The 18,954-nt window shown below is 38.5% G+C and overlaps 1 protein-coding gene across 5 annotated transcripts in view; it reads left to right on the plus strand.

Annotated features, from left to right (window-relative positions):
* TSPAN14 (tetraspanin 14) overlaps window positions 1-18,954 on the plus strand; it is a 40,282-nt gene that overhangs the window by 15,879 nt on the left and 5,449 nt on the right. For all 5 annotated transcript variants that reach the window (XM_083843871.1, XM_083843872.1, XM_083843868.1 and 2 more), the window contains 6 exons: window positions 7,039-7,089; window positions 12,566-12,712; window positions 13,325-13,495; window positions 16,176-16,301; window positions 18,016-18,060; window positions 18,575-18,694. In XM_083843871.1, the coding sequence (XP_083699997.1) occupies window positions 7,039-7,089; window positions 12,566-12,712; window positions 13,325-13,495; window positions 16,176-16,301; window positions 18,016-18,060; window positions 18,575-18,694 (660 nt within the window). The remainder of the gene's footprint in view (window positions 1-7,038; window positions 7,090-12,565; window positions 12,713-13,324; window positions 13,496-16,175; window positions 16,302-18,015; window positions 18,061-18,574; window positions 18,695-18,954) is intronic.

Raw genomic sequence — 18,954 nt, forward strand, 5'->3', positions numbered from 1 at the left:
ATGCTTCCAGGACAACAAAACTGTCTGATGCCATCTTTAAATACTTGATTAGGGACTAGCTTGCCTCTAATGTTTGTTTACTGTTAATTCAAAGAATGCAAAATCAGGTGTGTGGATTTAGATGAGTATGATGGTCAAGATGACCAAAACACCTACCTTAGGAAAGGCAGCTGTTCAAAGATCAGTATATAGCCTTGCATTAGAAATAGTATTCTCTGAGGGGTGGTGAAGGCAAAGGTACTGATCAGTTAAACCTTTAAATTCTTTTCAGAATGCGTAGGTCAGGTGTTAGGAGATCACACCTGAAGTAATGGAAGCTGAAGTCATGGTAAGGCATAGGTAGTCACGATGAAGTGCAGATACAAGGACTTTGCCCAATGCTAGCAGCTTGGGTTAAATGTTTTCATTCAGAGATGAAATGCTTGTATAGTCTGGATAGTCTCCTCTAAATATGTCTATTTTTGTCAAAGCCAGAAGGGTCAGATAGTAAGAATCAAATAATGGTATGTGGTTGAAACATCTTGTTTAAGTTGAGTAAAAATTGATTCTTTTCATCCTGACTTGTCTGAGATCAGTACTTGTGCTAGAGCAGACTATATAAATTCTGATTTTTTTTGTCACTGTTCATCAAACCACCCCATCTTCCTAGACCCTAAAATTAAAGATCTAGATAGTTACGACTAAATCTGTCTGTATTAACTTCAGAGGAAAAAGTCTGAATGTAAGCTACAGACAACAGAATCTTGTTCATACTTGTCAATAATGACTCGGTGGTTTGCTTGATTAACCCACAAAGTTCTGGTAAACTGGATTAGCATTTTTGTGCATTTTGGCTGCTTTGGTAGTATAAAAAGAATGAGCCTTTTTGAAAGACGCATATGTGATGGGCAAAACTCTGAATTAATTTAGAATCATAGAAAAGTCTAGTTTGAATGGATCTTCTGGAGATCATCTGACTTAGTCTTCTGTTCAAAGCAAGATCCTTAGCATAGGGGATCACTGCTCAAAGAGGAAAGCCAGGAATCTCGTGAGCTTCTTACTCATGAATTTTCTGCTGTCTTTAGTCAGCCTAATAAAAATATTAGAGGGCTAGGTTAATTCTGAGACTGAAATATCTGGATGCTGTTGGAAACCACAGAACTCTGCTACTGTCACAACTTGCTTACTAGTGCACTGTTTTAATGTGATACTGGAGCATTAAGCCCTTAGGGGCTTGTGTGGCTAACAGGGCAGAAAAGAGGTGTGTGGTGTTACTTGTCCACAGTATTGCCATAGAGCAAATGTTTGAACATAAGCAATATTTTTTCCCATATCATTTGAGTATTTTTATCATAGCTTCAGGTGTCATAACTTAAGTCCTCATGCCACCAGCTCTGTCCTTATTTTACCTTTTTTATATAGCACAACTCCCATGTATCTGTAACAGAATGCTGTATGAGAAATAGTATTTGGCTGTGTTCTTTGAAGTTCTGGTTTTCAGAGAAACCACTTTGTATAAGAGCATCCATTCAGTAACAGATAGTGTGAGAGATGTGAGAAATGGACAGATTATTTTTTTGTTGTCCCTGAATGTATTAAGTTTGTGCTAGACCTCTTCCTTTCTAGCAAATAAATAATGAAGTAATGTTTGGGTAAACAGTCTTTGAAGAGCTAAAATTATTTTGTCTTTATTGGGAATGCTATCAGTCATTTGTCTCTGCTTTTTTGCAGGAGTTCATTTTTTTATTTCCTAAGAAATTTTCAAGTTTTCGAATATTGATTGTATTCTCTTAAAATTAATGATGAAATTCCAAAGATTTTTCTTTTCCATAGAGAATCTTTTTAAGAGATGCAAAAAAAGTTGAGAACTTGAAATACAGTTTGTGGGTTTCCATTGATTTTTTTTTTCTTTTTTTTTTTCTGGAAGAATTGTTCTTCTGCAGGTATTAGTAGTCTTGGTAGCTTGCTCAGTGAATGGTCTAAAGCTTCTGCTGAGAAGTTATCGTCAGGCTGACCTGGTAAATTATGTGTAACTACAACTCTTTTGGTAAGTGCAGCAAGTGCGGCAGCTGTAGTTGTAGAACAGGCTATGTAAAAACATTGAGTGGGAGGGTAGACACTCTTATAAGCAAGTGCATGAATCTTAGCTGATGCAGTAGTTCAAGAGTCTATGACATCAAGCTGGTTGAGATGACTAGTCTAACAATGCATTTAATTGGACAAATCAGTGCTGTGTAGAACAAAGTAAATAAGCTTCTATGTGCCTTAAAAGAACTGAGTGAGCTAAAGAAAAAAATCAGAAGGGAAATGTAACTGTACATTAAAACCAGCATTTAAGGAGGCAGTGCTATTCTTGATCAAGATTTTTTGATTTGCAGGACAGGTGCATGGGCACTCATGGGTAAAGTGCTCAAATCTGCTTGCTGGAATGAAAGATGTGAATGCTCCATCAGGTGGGCTGTTAAAGTTGCGTGCTGTGGTTGCAGCACAGCTGCACTGGATCAGGTGCACAGCTGGGCCCAGGAGCCCTGCTGAATCTAGTGCCTCAGGCTGGGGCTGAAAGAGGTGGTCCAGCTTTTCTGCTGGCAGATGGTTTGTTACTACAAGCTGGAGCTGGATTTTGAAATTGATCCCAAATTCAGCTTTTTGGCCACAATATTTTTAAATCCTGTCAGTTCCATGTGAGTTTTTTTTTTTTCCCCAGAATGAGAGTGGCCACTCTAATGGGCATGAGAGATGACACCTCGGCCACGTGGACAGCCTTTTTGTCCATTTAAGTTGTTATCGGAGGTATGATGCTAGCTCACCAGTGTCTCAACTCGTGACAGTTTATTCATGAACCAGATAATCTGCATGTAAATATAGATAAATTGCATTTGTTTTTCTGTTGTGCTTGCTAAAGATGCAGTACCTCTGCCTTCCCTGTTGTAGCTCAAAATAAAAGTGGACTTGGTGAACTTTAAAGTATATGGTGTCTTAGTTTACAGAATATGTAGGCTTTTCAGTGGGTGATTGTTTTTCTTCAGTTTGTCATGTTTCAAATTCATTTCATGTAGATGAGAGTAGAAAAATACCGAACTTAAAGGGGGCAAATATGATTCTGTTACAGTATTGTAATAATGGCAAGGTCACAGCTTTGTCATCCTTTAGAAATCTGTATTTGAAAGTGTGTGTTTTTTTCCACATGGACAACTTGAGAGTAGAGCCTTAGTTCTGCTGGTCTCGAGTTGTGTCTGACTGGCTTCCAGAATCATTTCTCTATGCTTTGTGCTTTGGTTTCCCTTCTAAGAAAGGGAGTGGAGGTCACAGGGAGGCTTGGTCTTGGACATGAGTTTAATGTGCAGTTCCTTTGTTTTCTTGTCTTTTAAGCATGCTAATAAGATCCAACTTCTCCAAATACACTCCTTTGAGTAGTGTTGAGGCAGGATTGCAACCATTAGGATAGCCCTGCAGTGGATGCTCAGAAGTTTTGGTCAAACCACCCTACTGCATGCAGCAAGGCCAGACCTCCTGCTGAGCTTCAAAGCTGCTTTTGGCGCCCCCCTTCTTCCCCCCCAAGTAGCTTCATTTGGGGTAATGAAATTAAAAGATTGAAGGCTGTAAGAGAGGAAGGGCCTGGTTCTGGCACCTTGCTGTGCTTAGTCATTCTGCAAGGCGAGCCTGAGTGGTGCTGTGGGAGCCCGGAGGAGTCAGCGGGGCGGGTGGGGCCCTGCCTTGTGCGGTGCTGCTCTGAGCCTTTGGCTTTTGCTTTAGAAGGCCTCTGGAGTAAAAGGAAGTGCCTTAGTTGCTTTTCTGTCTGCAGCTGAAGTCTCTTTGGGGCAGCCCAAGGATTATACGTTGGCCAGGATGTGGCTATTTGAGTGAAGGATTATGTGGTTTTGTCTTCTGAAGCCATTTAGGCTGTGTGTAAACTCATTGCCCCTCTAATGAATTGAAGGGAGAGAGTGAAATAGGTTTCAGTTGCTGTCATCTTGATTTTATCTTCTAATTCTCTGTAGCTTTGTTTGTTTCTGGTTCTTAAGGGTTTTGGGTGGGGGGAAAAAGTTTTCACTCGTACTATAGGAGACTTGTAGTGGCCTTGTGCTGAACGTGAAGATGATGGGCAAAAAAAATCTCTTATGCTTGAAATTATTTTCCAGAGTTTATTTTTGAAAAGTAAGAGAACAACTAAGCTTTATCAGGCTTTCTTGGCTTTTGCAGCTTATGCTGTATTTCAGGAACACCTAAAACAGCAGGGTTGTGCCAGGAAGAGGAAAGAATCCACCATCAGGTTGTTTCCTGATCCCAAGAGGAAAAGTCTGGAAAGAGACAAGGATAGGAAGGAAGGAAGGGCTGTAGGCTGCAGATTAGTCCGGTGTGGGTGGAGCTACGATGTCAAATACTATTTGCCAGGGGCTGGAGAAAGTGTTTTTCTTAAGAGTAACATTTTGTGTGTGCTGAAACTGAATTCAATGGGAATACATTCCCATAACTTCTAATTGGACCTTGAAACAGGCTGACGCAGTTTGTGTGCAAGGGTCCTACTGCTGGAGCTGTGTTCAGCTACAACCTCGATAGGAGAAACAAACCAGATGCTAAGTTCTCTGTTTGTAGGTGATCCTCATAGCATAGTTAAAGGAATTCAAAGGGTGCTTGGGAACAGGTAGTGTTTAAGGTAAGTGGTTGTCTGTCTGGTGTCTGGGACCTGGCGTCAGTATTCTACCTGTTGTGAGCAGAGCTTAAAGCTCAATGCGGTGTGTTCATGCTGTGGAGTTTTCAGTTCTAAAGCAGGAAATGATCAAACGCTGGTTGTTAATTTAGTTTCCTGTTCAAAGGGGTACAGTCGAGTTGCTTTGTGTATGTTTCCATCCAACCTTTTATGCATCATATCTCATAAGTGACTCAACGACACAAGTGAGTTGGGTAGTCTAGTCATTTTTCTTGCTTAAAAGTTATTCAGATACTAGTGAAAGGCAAACTTCTACATGCTTCTCTTTTGAACTAGCTGGCTTGCTCACTCTCCCCCGGGAACACTTTAAGTTAGCATTGCTACTTCTCAGCTGCCTGATCTCCCATTCATGTGGCCAGCTCAGTGAGCTGATGAAGGTTAAAACTCTTTTCAGTTCAAGCTGGATCCATTCCCTGGTCTGCCCCACAGCAGTCACTTGAATGCCTCCTTGTGCAAGAGTAGCAGAGAGGATATCTTCCTCGGGCTAATTCTCTGTAGAGTTCTGTATTGAGTATACTTGATTGTGCTAACTTTTTTGTTGCCATGATCTCTTACAACAGTTTTCAGTGAGATACTTTAAGTACCTTGCACATGGTACTTAAATCAAAGAAATCTCACTTGGGTAAGTAACCACTGTTTTACAAAGACAACCTATTTGCAAGTAAGTAATCTCACCTATAAATATGGAAGCTGGTGTCTTTGTTCCTTCAGCAAAAATGTCATACTTGACTGTTTTTTGCTAAAGGAACTTTTTGTACTTTGGCTGCTTCCGGTGAGAATTCTGAATCACTTATATCTTAGTTGGATTGAGTTTTAGATTTACCCGTGTTAATTCTTGTGAGACCAAGCTTATATTTCTGCTGATAAACTCAGTTTCACTTGCAGTTTGCATGGGTGCTCACGGAAATAATTCTGCAAAAATAGTGTTTTGTGAAACTGAACACTCTGTAAAAAGAGAGCAATGTTTGTGTTGAAATGAGAATGAAGCATGCTAGTGAAAATGTACTTGATAAGAATCCATTCCAGGTTATTTAGGAGGGTAATTATTATGAAAGAGAGCCAGTCTGAAGAGGACACTTATTAAGCAACATCTGGAAATTTAACTTATTTAGCACTGCTTTGCCTAGTTGTAACTCTTCCTGCGTATTAGTTGTGGGTTTGGTTTGTTCATCTGTGTGCTTAAGCGCCACCATATGGCTTACTGCATGCACAGACAGAGTTGTTTCATTTCTGTAATTTTTACAGAATGGCATGGATGATGACACGTGTAGCCCTCCTGGCTTTCTTTTCCCCCACCTCCTGATGGAGCACTCAGAGAAGCTTTATTTACCCCGAATGCAGTTTAGAGGCAGCAGACAGTGAACCCAGCAGCACTTCAAACCTAGACATACTTTGTTGTGTGAGGGGAGGAGGGTCCCATTTTTTTGCTTCTTGCTTGTGCTAGAGGAAATTGTTTATAATGCACATTCAGTTCATGGGAGGCACTGCCTTTCCTAGCAGAAAGGATCCCCTTTTCAGGGTGTTTGAAAGGGATTTACTTGTCATGCTCACGTAGGCTTGGTTGGTGGGGGGGGGGGGGGTAACCTCAGTTGTTCATATGGTTACAGTGGACTCGATACATGGGTGTTTCGAGCCAGAATGCCATTTTAAGTAATTGATTGGGTGGAGGGTGATGATGGCCCTCAGTGTGTAGAGGTCATTTTAGCTTGATTGCTGAAATTGGATATTAAAAACAAACTGCCTGAGAATGGAGAAATGGAATACAAGATTAGGACAAGGATCTCATTTAATTTGGATGAATATAATTCAGAAGTATTTATTATGCAAGCATGTGAATTGGTGTGGAGTTTGTGTATTATGCATTAGATTTGTTGCTTATTGAAAGTAAGTGAATTGACCATTGCTTCAATTTAATTCAAAAGGGCTCAAACAAGGCAAAAAGATGAGAAATTGTATGTAATTAGGGAAGAGTCTAATCTGAGTCTCGACACCAAAGTTATGGAAAGTTAAGCATGCCTGCTGTCTGGGAGTGGTACTATAACATGACTAAATACAGAATGACCTCAAAGTGCATTAAATATTTCGGAATCTAATGTATCCCTCTCAAATAATCATGAATAATCAAATTAAAATACTGTCAAAAAGTAGTTCGTACAATGCAGGAATTTTATAGAAGAAAAGTATTCTAGGTTTTCTTTCTAAGAGCGACTCATGTGGAAGAACGTCCCATTACTATTATCTGGGATTGCAGACAATATTTATTCTACTTGAGCAACAGTGCTACTGGCTAAGTGTTTGAGAATGTGTTTTCTCGCTGATTAGATCTAATGTTCTTTTTTTTTTTTCTTTAGCTAGCTGGTGTGGCGTTCCTCGCAGCTGGACTTTGGGCATGGAGTGAAAAGGTAAGGGTAGATACGAAGCAGCAAGAACTAAATGTAGCATCAGAGCTCAGGACCATGTTCAGATGATCTAAACTGAAGTTAGTTGGAGTTTCATTTTTGCCCACGATTGGGTATTAAGCTGTGTCCTGAATGTTTAGACCTCTTTGTAGACTTGTAAGAGTAGGGTTGAAGAGAACTAAAGATTTTAATCTTTATGAATAATCTTTATGAATAGTCTTTATGGAATGGTTCTCTCTTGAAAACATGTTTTCTAAAATACACTTATCTCCCCACCTCCTTTTATTTGAAATGAATAGTGTTGAAAGGAATGTAAAAGTTTTATATATATAAAAAATTAGAATGCATCTCTGGGATCATATCTCTGAAGTATTTCCATCTGAAGTCCGTCTGTTATCTTTTACTTTACTCCCTGTGGAGTTGCAGAAGTGATTGTACGACCATGTAGAGGAACAAAATTGGGGCACACGATCCAGCCAAGTAACGCTTATTTTGGTAAGGTTTCTTTCAGCTGAAGAACTTCCTCAGTCAGAGGAAGCCTGCAGGCATGTACCTACTGAACTCTCATCTCACAAGAGAAGAGGCAGTGTAGGCATGGAAGTGAATGGATCACCCCATTGTTACAAATGTAAAAGCATGGCTTTGTAACTGCATGCAGTAGGGAAAAAGTGACAATGACTGGAAGACTTAATCTGCATTTTAATTAACAGAAGAGGGCAGATGCCCTCACTGAGTTGTGCTGCTGAGTAGGTACACTTCCATTACCAATGTAGTGTAACATTGCCTTAGAGCACTTGTATAGAGAAACTGTCCACATATAGTGAGGTTCTGGGATTTCCACACTTCTTGGAAGTTCAAGTTTTATGATGATTTTAATGCCGATGCATTTATTCTCCTCCTCTCTCCCAGTGTGTATGCACACATCCTCACAGCTATATCACTGATACATAATAAGCAGACTGACTCCATGCACAAATGCGTTTACCTCCTATTCTGTTATAAAGGGATTTTGTTTCCAATCCTTTATGGAAGGCGTTTTACGGAAGGTGTCAAACTTGTCTTCAGTTTGTATTCTCATGTTCCTACAATCTCCTCTGTACAAACTCTTCTGTGGAGAAGTGCATATGATATCTGGGATTGGAAGTGACTAGCTCCATTTGCCAAATGTCCTTTATGGTATGCTAACATTAGTAATGCTTTTACTTTCAGTAAAATTGTTGACTTTTCCTGTTTTTTCTTAAATTTTGCCTGAACTGTTTTTGTTGTCTGTTCTGTTTTGTAAATAAGTGCTTGAAAGCTTTTCCTGTGGTTTTAGACTTCTGAATGGCTCATGAAATCAGTATGTTATTTTTCATGCCAGTTTTCTATGTGGACACTTTCATATTAGTGCCATTTCATATTAGTGCCACAAAGTCATAGTCTTTGTATGTGCCTGTGTGGATTTGTGTGTTTGCAGATAAGTCTCAGTGAACAATAGATGGGAAGTAAAAGAAAAACATTCCAGAAGCTGTGCTGCAGTGGTAAACCCAAAGATAAACTAAAGGTGGTGGGAGAACTTTAAACATCCTGTCTCTTAGTGCAGCATGAAGTACATTGGGTCCCTTTAACTGCTTTGTTCATTCTTTTGTCATCTTTTCCAGTATGACTACAATTCAGATTAATTTGTGTTCTTTTTTTCTGGATGTAAGTCCTGTGTATGTCTCTGAGCTGATAATATATCAAAAGAAGAATGGTGTTTTGTGTCAAGTGTTGAAAGTAACTTAAGAAAAATAAGTTACCACCCTGATTTGCATTATCTGTTTGCTGATGAGTCTAATACAGTCTCAAGTTTTTTGATCTAATTGGCCTATTCTTATGATCTTTACATGTGCTTTGCTATTCCAAACAGTCATGTAAAAGTTGCTGCACAAAATTAAGTCTACACAATAAAAACTGGATCAATGTTTTTACCGTGTCCAAGAAGCATTGCAAAAATCATTAAGAGGAAATGAGTGTCACTGCAATAAACTGCTAATAAAATCAAAATAACACAGTCATCATGTCTGAATTTTTTTCAATAAAACCGTTTCAAGAAGGACACAAAGGAATATCTGGGGAATTGGAGACAAGTCAGCCTGACTTCATTCCAGCAAATTCATGACTGATAAAGGGAAAGGGAGCAGTCTGCTGGAAAGCAGGGCTGTTGCTTAGAGGGACTTTGAGAGCCTGGAAAAATGAGTTGATGGGAACTTTGTGAAAGTTTATTTTTGCACTTTCATTTTTTTTAAAATCCCATGCCGAGGGTGGAGTAATCTCATGCATTAGTAGAGGCTGGGTGGGGGCTCACTGCCTGGAAGGCAGTTCTGTGTGGAAGAAACCTTGGGCTGCTCATTAAGTTGAGTATCAGTCAGCAGCCTGCCTGCATATCAAAGGAGGCCATCTGAGTGCTGGGCTGTATTAGCACTGATGTGGCTAGTGGCCGGGGGAGGAGACTTCCAACAGCGCTTGTTACTCTGGGGACTGCAACTGAAATACCATGTCCACTTTTGGAAAAGACCCGCCTGCTACAGTGGAGCCTAATGCAACTTATTCTATGATTATAGGTTACTTATTCTTTCGTCTGCTGATCTCTGTGCATCTGTACGCATGTAAACTGTTTAAAGGTATGCTCATAGCTTGTGTTGTAAGTCAGTGACAGTGTTACGGTGACAATCAATGCCCAACTAATGTAAGTGTAAGAAAAATCAGCTGTCCTTGTTGGATGTTTCGTAACTTCTGTACTAATGTACCTCAAGACTGTAACTGTTTTGGCATCTTTTAGTGGGCTGTATTAAAGTTTTTTCAAGGCAATCAATATTTGCCCTCTGTTGCTGATGTATTTCAATTGAGATGGAGGTATAGCACTTACAAATGTGAAAAGAAATGGAAAACAAAGCATGTACAATTGAACTCCTAATTCACTGTTAAAAACGACTGAGAAGACTTAAAGACTGTTTTATTTTTCAATTTTCTTGACACTGACCTCAGCAAGTGGTCAGTGGTCATATTTCTGTATGCCTCAGTTTCCTGTCTCTGTTGATGTGCACGCATTTAGAATGAGCACTGCATGAGAAAAGAATCTGTAAGAAATCTAGATGTTATTGGGAAGGGTGGCCTGTTCTGCAAAGGGCTTTATAAGTACCAATTTTTGCAACCACTTGCTTGTTGCACTAGTACCAGATGTCACTTCTAATGAAACTTGATGTGTCATTGTTTAATATACAAAATTCAGCCCTGGAATTTCTTTGGAAAAAAGGCAATTCAGCTCTACTTCTGATGTCTTATTTCAAGTAAATCAAGGTAGGAATAACAGCCTTGTGGTCAGGGAAGAAGGGGAGGCTGAACTACCTGCTTATTGAAAGAATTTACTTTTTCCTTGAAAATAAATAATTCCACAAGTTCAGTTCTTTGGCCTGTCTTAATATCGGTGATATCTTGGAATCCTGATTGTTGGTGGGGAGAGAGGGGAAAGTCAGATGGTACAGGCAGAACCATCCTTAGAGACATGAGTGAGGTAAGATAGTGTCTTTGAACTTTTGAAAAATTCTGTCTTTGGAAAATCCTTGAATTAAATCCTTGAATTACTTTTCTTGTTGACTTCCTTTCTTCCTTCAGGATTTTTTACTTAACATCTTTTGTTAGCACCCCCCCGCTCTTTTGAAAAGAGAACGTTGTAAACATCAAATATGAATATGAGGACTTGTGAACCAACATCTGAGGGTGAATAATAGAGCCCAGTTCCTGCCTACTTTTCTTCATAACATCCTTTGATCAGAGGAAGTTTTCCTACAAAAGATGTTGCTTGGACAAGTGAGATTGTCTGAGAAAAGCTTGAGTTTGGGTGTGGGAAGGAGATAGCTGGAAACAGCTGTGAAATTTTGAGCATCCTATTCATGTTCGTGTGACTAGTTTCATAGCTTACTGCTTGTACAAAGATACTGAATTCGTCTTGGCATCTTCCCTGTTTGCAGTGTCTGAGACAAGGGTTTTTGAGGCCAGAGTTTGATTAGGTGGCACTCCGGTTTACCCACTAGACCAAGCGTGGTAGCTAGCTTTGAGGTCTCAGTTTGTAAGGATGACAATGCCACTGATGACGCTGACTAGAAATGCCTTTGCTTCCCAGGACTTTTTGAATACTGGGAAATCTATAAACCATGACCAATTCTTAATAGGATATTTCAACTCAGTCACTAGCCAGTGGCAAGGCATTCCTGAACTCTACTGTTTAATTACTTTTTTGTCTCTTCAGTCAGTTTTGATTTAAAAACGAACAAAAAGCAAAGCAAAACACGAACACCAGGTCCCTATTTCTTGCTATCACTAAATTAACGGCTCTAATAAGATCTGTTGTAAACCACACTATGAAAGAAGACAAACTTATGCGTATCACTAGAGTACTGCTAACCAATGTCTTTTCATCAGCTGATGAAGTTTTTCTCCATGTAAACATTTTCTTTTAATGCTTTATTTCCAATACAGTATTTTTGTTAGGTAAATACGTAATTGTAAAGTGTTTGTAAAGTCTTGTGTTATATGTATTTGATAGGATTATAACAGTAGCTGGTGTATAACTTAAAATAATTTTGAAAAGATGACTGCTTCGTTGTATTAGCATTACACTTACATAGACTCAGAAATTCTGTCCTAAGATCTGGGTGGACAGGCTTAATAGGTAAGATTACTATACAGATAAGAGGCATTTCCAGATAGTGAAGAAAAAATAAAACATTGCTGTTAAATTAAGTATATTGCAAGTGTCCTGTTGGAAGAGGATAACTTCTGTTGTTGTGAGGATTTTATTTGTGGTGAGAAAGGAATGCTTAAACTATATTTCTGCTTTTTTGGGGGGAAGGCTTTGGAGAAGCCCTTGAAAGACTACTCAGTAATAACTAAAATGGTGAAAAGAAAAAATCTGTTTCACTTGAAAACTAAATCAAAATCCTGTTTCTCTCCCTTACATCATCCGTATCCTTCTTTGTGGTTAGTGTTCTCTCTCCCTATCTGCCACCTAAACATCAGGATTGGAAAGATTTTTTTTTTTAATGACTTTGGTCTTCTCCTGATCGAGGCATTTCAAATTAATATAAATAATTGGTCCTTTTGCCTTGAAATTAGGTGAATACTCAGTGATAGTACTGAGCTTTTGGCACCATCTTGTGGAAGCTTGTTTGGCAGATAGACCTAGGAGAATGTAATCTGAAAAGTTTATACTGTATTGGATTTGCTTATTAAAAGAATTAATAGCTTTCAGTTTGCGTTAATACTTCCTTTGCTGGTGTGAAGAAAACTGGTATTATCAATAATGCTTCTGTGACCAAACTTGTCTGAGTGGGTTACTGTTTGGAAGCTCAAGGATTTGCAACCAGTTCATTTGGAATCATGTAAAAATCGTGGCAATTCAGAAGGAATGTTAAATGAAAAATGTATATAGTGGTCATCTTTCTGTTATCCTGTTTTTCAGGGTGTGTTGTCTGATCTAACAAAAGTGACCGGTCTTCATGGTCTGGACCCAGTGGTGCTTGTCTTAGTGGTGGGAATAGTGATGTTTACTTTGGGATTTGCTGGTTGTGTAGGAGCACTGAGAGAAAACATCTGCCTTCTGAAGTTTGTAAGTATCACTGTTATAGGAGGGAATTATTACGTATGTGAAAGTAGGAAATGATGGGTGAAGAACCTGGGGGACAGATGAAAATTAATTTACAGCATTTAGTTTGTGACAACATATGTGGTGAACTTACTGCCCTGACAAGCATCTGTGATGAATGAACGGTATTAAAAGCAGCGTAGGTTTAAACCTAATTATTTCCTCCCTGCTCCTGGAAGATGTGTCTGGCTTTCCTCATCCAGCTATTGCAGTGATGCTTTTATGGTATGTATTTCAGAATCTAACATTGGATATATAGTATCACAAAATATGATGTGCTGGAACATAGTTGGGAGTTACTGAAAGGAGATCATATTGTGGCTTGGGGAGAACAAAATCCCTTAAAAGCTTAATCTCTTCTAAATATTTAGTGGACAAAACTTGGGAACTTGAGTGACTACTGTGAAATCTCTTAAGCATTTGTTTTTGTATTGAGGTTTTCCTGCTTTAGATTTAGAAACAGTTAAGCTGGAAAAAATATATATAAAAATGGGAACTGTCCAAGAGGCTATGGAGTTGGAATGGGGATGTATTCAAAAGAGTTATTCTCTAATTTGTGACTTTTTTCTTTCACAGTTTTGTGGAACAATTGTGTTTATATTTCTGTTGGAGCTGGCAGTGGCAGTTCTGGCTGTCTTGTTCCAGGACTGGGTGAGGGACAGAGTCAAGGAGTTCTTTGAGAATAACATTAAGTCCTACCGAGATGATATTGACCTCCAGAACCTCATTGATTCGCTACAGAAAATAGTAAGTTCATATCCTGTCACTTTTCCTGTGTGTTCTAAGAGAATACGTAGATACGGCAGTCATCCTCTTTGTGTTCTACAGCATTGCAAGTAGCTTCTACAGATTTATAAAACCCTGTAGATAGTAGTGCCATGTGACAGAAATGCAGTTTTGCTGTTTCTGTATTGAAAGCATCAGAGAGGCAAGACTGCTGAGACACAGTGCCCTTCTAAGTGCATGTGTGGGAACTTACCAAGCATCCACCTGCCTTTTGACCTTGACTTTTGTTCCCCGGTTCTGATCAGTGTTGCACCAGGTGAAGTAAAAACTGAGCAACAAAAACTGCTCACCCTGGAAAAGTTGTGCAAATGAACTATTGACTAGATTGTCTGCACTCTTGTTTTAGGAGGCACTGCAGTCTTGTACAGGGATATAGTAAGAGAGTCTTTTGTTTTCTGAGAAGCACCTCATCTTGAAGCAAAAGAGGATTTTTGTTAACTGGGAGAAGCTAGTACATGCAGTCAAGGAAGATAGAAACAGTTTTATGCCCTTGTGGTCCTAAAATACACAGTTACTAAAAGACAATGATGTATACCAGGAGATAGCAAGGCCTGTGCTGGTAAGGGCCTGGTGGCTTTCAGTTAGCTTCTTTTTCCAGTCTTCCTCAAGAAACAACCAGTGAGGGCAACTCTTCTGATCTTATTTATTTATTTATTTGTATCTATATATATGGAGAGAAACAGAATACATATGTGAGTACTTTATAAAGAGGTAAAAAGATGGTTTTTTATATATATTTTCCCCTTTAAAAAAGGTTGTTTATGTCTTTTTTCTTTTTTCATAGGAGATCATGGTTAAATATGTGCTCACAGCTTGGTTTGATAGCAAACCCTGGTTTTAGACTGGATGTCAGTTTGAACTGTTATATATTGCCAGCAGCTTTATTTATCCTGTTAATTCACTCTTGCGTGCGTTAATATTGTACATGAAACTATCCTCTTACTAAGCTGCCTGGATGGCTTTCAGTGCTATTTGCTTTATGGCCAAGGGCACCAGAGATGATCCTGGCCACTTTTAACACCAGTAACTGTCTCAATTTTGTCTATGCTGTTGTTACTCTTTCTGTTTTTCTGGTTAGTTTCATTGCAGTCTCCCAGGGAAACGTGCTAAGCTGATTTACATTTGAACTCCAGTTAAGTACTTTTCAATGAAACTAAAAGGCTGAACTTTCTAAACGGAGTATACTAGCCTTGTTAATGATCGAAGAAACCTGAAAAAACAAAGATCAGAATCTCTGAATCAGCCTGTCATTGATTTGTACCTGAAAGTACCGAGGAAAAGGTATTCAACACTGATTAGTAAGTGTAGCTTTGCAAGGGCTCAATGATAAAGTGCACCAGTATATTTAAGTGCCTCACTGAAATCCATTTTCTAGGGAGTTTCATGGGTTGTGTCTTGGGACCCAGAAAGCTTTCTGTAGGCTGCTCCTTACTCTGGCTAATTACCTTACTTTCAGGCCTGTAAGTGTCCTCATAGCCTCTATCTTACTAAAGTAGATCAGCATGTTTAGTGGTTGTGTGGCCTTTTAGTGGTGGAGATGAGTGAGGGAGGAGGGACTAGAAAGATAAAAATTAACCCGTTCTTCATCTTCACTATAAACGCATGTGACCTAACATTGTTTTTTCAATTCTGACTATTCTGTTCAGCTCCTTTTTGTCATATTTCCTTTGAAAAGTAGGTGCACACAGTTCTGCTCTGTTCACGTCTGTGTCTGTCACCACTTGGTAACTTCTGAATCCATTTACTGACTCACTCAAGTTTTGGCAGTCTCACAGAAAGGTCAATACAAGTTGTGTGACGATGAGCAGTGGGCAGAGAAGAGATGTTACAGATACTAGCGATGTCCTAAGAGAGGAGGGAATTTCATGAGGTACCGGGAAAATGTTTGATATAACATATTAAGTATACATTATGGCGAAAGATTTACACCCTTAAGTAACCAGGCTGGTAAACTGCAAAGCATAACTTAATGAGAAACTAACTTTCATCAGTTTCAGGAATTAAACATTCTTTGAAATATTTGGATTCCCTAACCTGTAATTATGGTAATTAAATTACACTCTTTAGGTTAAGAAACTTGTGTGAAACAATTCTAGAGCTGACCAACCATTGAACTAACAATGTATCGGTTAATTTGGGTATGAAAATCTTCTAATTTAAAAGAAAGCAAGTATTCATGAATATTTTGATCTCTTTCAGAGTAAACAAGGAGAAAATTTGTTGATTTATGAAGATTTAAGGGTCAAATCACATATTTAGAGAAACTTTTCTATAACTTTCAGTTTTGGTTGATGTGGAAGTAGTGAGGAACAAGGCATCCATGTAACCTATTTTGTTGCACTGTTTATGGATGTACACAGATTTGCATTGGGTAATTACATTTAAAGTGACAATTTTTATGATAATTTCTCATTGTGTTGACATGTATTTCCAAGAGCATTATGCCAAATGCATTTCTTTGGTTTCATAGAGCCACAGTATTGATTATTCATTTTTTTTTTTTTACTCTGGTGTTGCTATTGATTCCTTGCAGCCTTAAGAAAGGGGTGATGATGACCAAATATCATTCCAGAGAGCTGTCCAGTGGATAAATTGTCTATAAAATGTCTCCAAGTGTTAAGCATTTGTTTATCTGTTGCAGAACCACTGCTGTGGTGCCCAAGGTCCAGATGACTGGGACTTCAACATATACTTTAATTGCAGCAGTGAAAGCAAAAGTCGTGAGAAGTGTGGTGTTCCTTTTTCCTGTTGTATACCTGATCCTGCTGTAAGTTGTTTTCCTGGCTTTGTATTTGTATTTATTTGTATATACAACAGCTTTGTATTGCTGTTGTTGAAGAGTTATGAAAGGAAGTGCTTCCTGAATATAGTGTGATGCCTAGGGCTTTAAGAGGTCTTTTAAATGATCACAAATTACTATCTTGGTAGCCAAATTCCTTTGTTTCTCTTCCATCATTTTTAGAGTCTAAATGTGCCAACCCATTACACAACTGAAAATGTATTGTCTGCCACCAGGAATTCAGAAGCTATTTTTGTATGGCTTAAATCTGCAATCATTGGCTGTTGATACTGTTTTATTCCCAGTGCCTTGAATTCTTAAGCATGTTATCTATGGTCTAAGCAGTACACTTGCCCAGGTTAGAATTACTGTACAGCACCCCTTTGCCAGACAAGTAGGAGTAACTCCATTTGCTGATGACTTTAGTTATCAGCAACTAGTAAAGTGCTCATGCACAAACTCAGTTTAAGGTGTCTGAGTCAATTCTTTGGTTTTGGCAAGATTCAGGTACTCATTGTTTGGATCGGCTTATTAAACTCTGGGAACCTGACCCTTGCAGTAGAAGCAAAAGTAGGGAGGTACCTGCTAATGGATGCAAAATGCTTTGTATGGATGTAATGGATGAAAAATGCTTTGTAGCATTTGTAGCTCAGAAGGTCGATCCAGCAATCCTTGTTCAGCAGGTAACTATTGGTAGGTTATGCTAAGGCTTTTGATTTCCTTGGAAATCATCCAAGGGAAGATTTTGTTTGGAAAATATTCCAAGTTCAGATTCCCCAGTAATTTTTTATCGTAATTTAGAGCAGTGCTATTTCACTGCAGTTTTTCTGTTGTTGGTGCTGTATTTAAGGAGACGTAGGTGTCTTCAAATCTTTTTAATCTGAGATTCTACTGCTAGCATTTTAATATAACTCACTATGCTTAATATGAAATATTCTATAATTGTGTAGTAAATAGGTTTTCATAACTCTAATACAAAGGAAAAACAAAAATGTCTTAAAAGGAATGTATTTGCATCTCATGAGCTTAATGCTGTTGTTAGGTTGCGTGTGGTTGGGATCTGGAAGGTGTTTGTTGTGTTTCTGTTTGAAATTTACAACAGGAACGTTTTGTCATCTTCAGTAGTTTTATCTTGGAGCTGGGTTATGTGAGACTTTCATTTATCAGCCATAAGGGAGGTCAAGTAGCTTGCAGCTATCTGTTACTTGTATTGACTGATAAGGATAGCACTGTGAAATGAAGGAGTTGTAAGACACATTCCTCCACTGCAGGTGTAAATAAATCAGTGTAATACCTTTATTCTTATCTCAATGTTTAGGTGTTATGTGAAATAGATAAAATGAATTTGATCTTGGAAATGCAGATGTCTTATCTGAAGGCTGTCAGTATAGTTGTTAATGCTTTGTGTTGAATAGTCGTTGCTGGATGAAAGCCAAGCAACAGGAGAAGCCGGGATTTTTAGTGGAGGATGTTTTCTGCTAATATATACTTTGCTGTTATACTTCCCCGGTGTGTTCTGCTAATGCTTTTGTTGTTGGTGGTGGTGGTGGTGTTTTTTTATTTATTTTTTTTACTAAAATGCTTTTTAAAATGGCTGGTTTTGACAGTTCTGATTCTTTTGTGAATTTAAAAGACAGGAAGACTTCATGTGAACAGAGGAAAGTATAATTCAACTGATATATTTTTAATCTTTGTTTTGCAGCAAAAAGTTGTGAATACACAGTGTGGCTATGATGTCAGAAAGAAGGTAAGGTGCTGGAATCTTGCTGTTTTGCTGTTCCGTGTCTGCATGGACAAAATAATGAAAACAGTGGAATTGCTAATATATAAGTCAGTTCAAAATTCTGGGAGCTTATCAGCCGTGCTACATCCTGCTACAAGTAGAGTATGGTAGAGATTTTGCTTTGTACTGTGGGAAGGTGGAAAAAAAGAAAAAGTCTGCTTCAAAAAGGGGTAAGACCTGCATTTCAAATGTCTCAGGTATTAGTTCTAATATCCTAATTCTGAATTGCGTTCTCTACGAATTCTAAAGTATTCTAATAGTAGGATTTTCAGGAAGTTACTAATATGAATGTCCTGACATTCCTTGAGTTAATTTGGGCATATGTATTTCTGTATTTCATGTATTTCTGGAATCTGGTTAAAAATATTACTGTGTAAATGACCAATCATAATTTTACTATATCCCTTCATGTGACCGAGAGTTGTTATAATAAACTTGAGCAGAAAAGTGATGTTCTTGAGTTCTTCTTCTCTTGCAGAGCAAGAGTCAATGGGATGATCAGATTTTCATAAAAGGCTGTATTCTTGCTCTGGAAGCTTGGTTGCCCCGAAATATCTACATTGTTGCAGGTGTCTTCATAGCTATCTCACTGCTGCAGGTTAGTTTTTTTGTTTTTTGTTTTCCTTAAGTTTCAAGTTATCCACTGAGGGTAAAAGTAATTATGGTGGGAGACAGTAAATATTTTGACATGGTGGATGTTTTTAGGTATGATAACAGTATTGAAAAAAAAAAGGGGGGGGGGGGGCGAAAGGGGGGGGGCGGGGATTTTATAGAGGTGGGGTCTTAATGTAAAATTATGAGATCAATTGATTTCCTTCAGGCAAAATTACTTCTCAAAGAAATGAAGGCCACTGTACT

Source organism: Anser anser, assembly GCF_964211835.1.
Source record: "Anser anser genome assembly, chromosome: 7".
NCBI lineage: Eukaryota > Metazoa > Chordata > Aves > Anseriformes > Anatidae > Anser > Anser anser.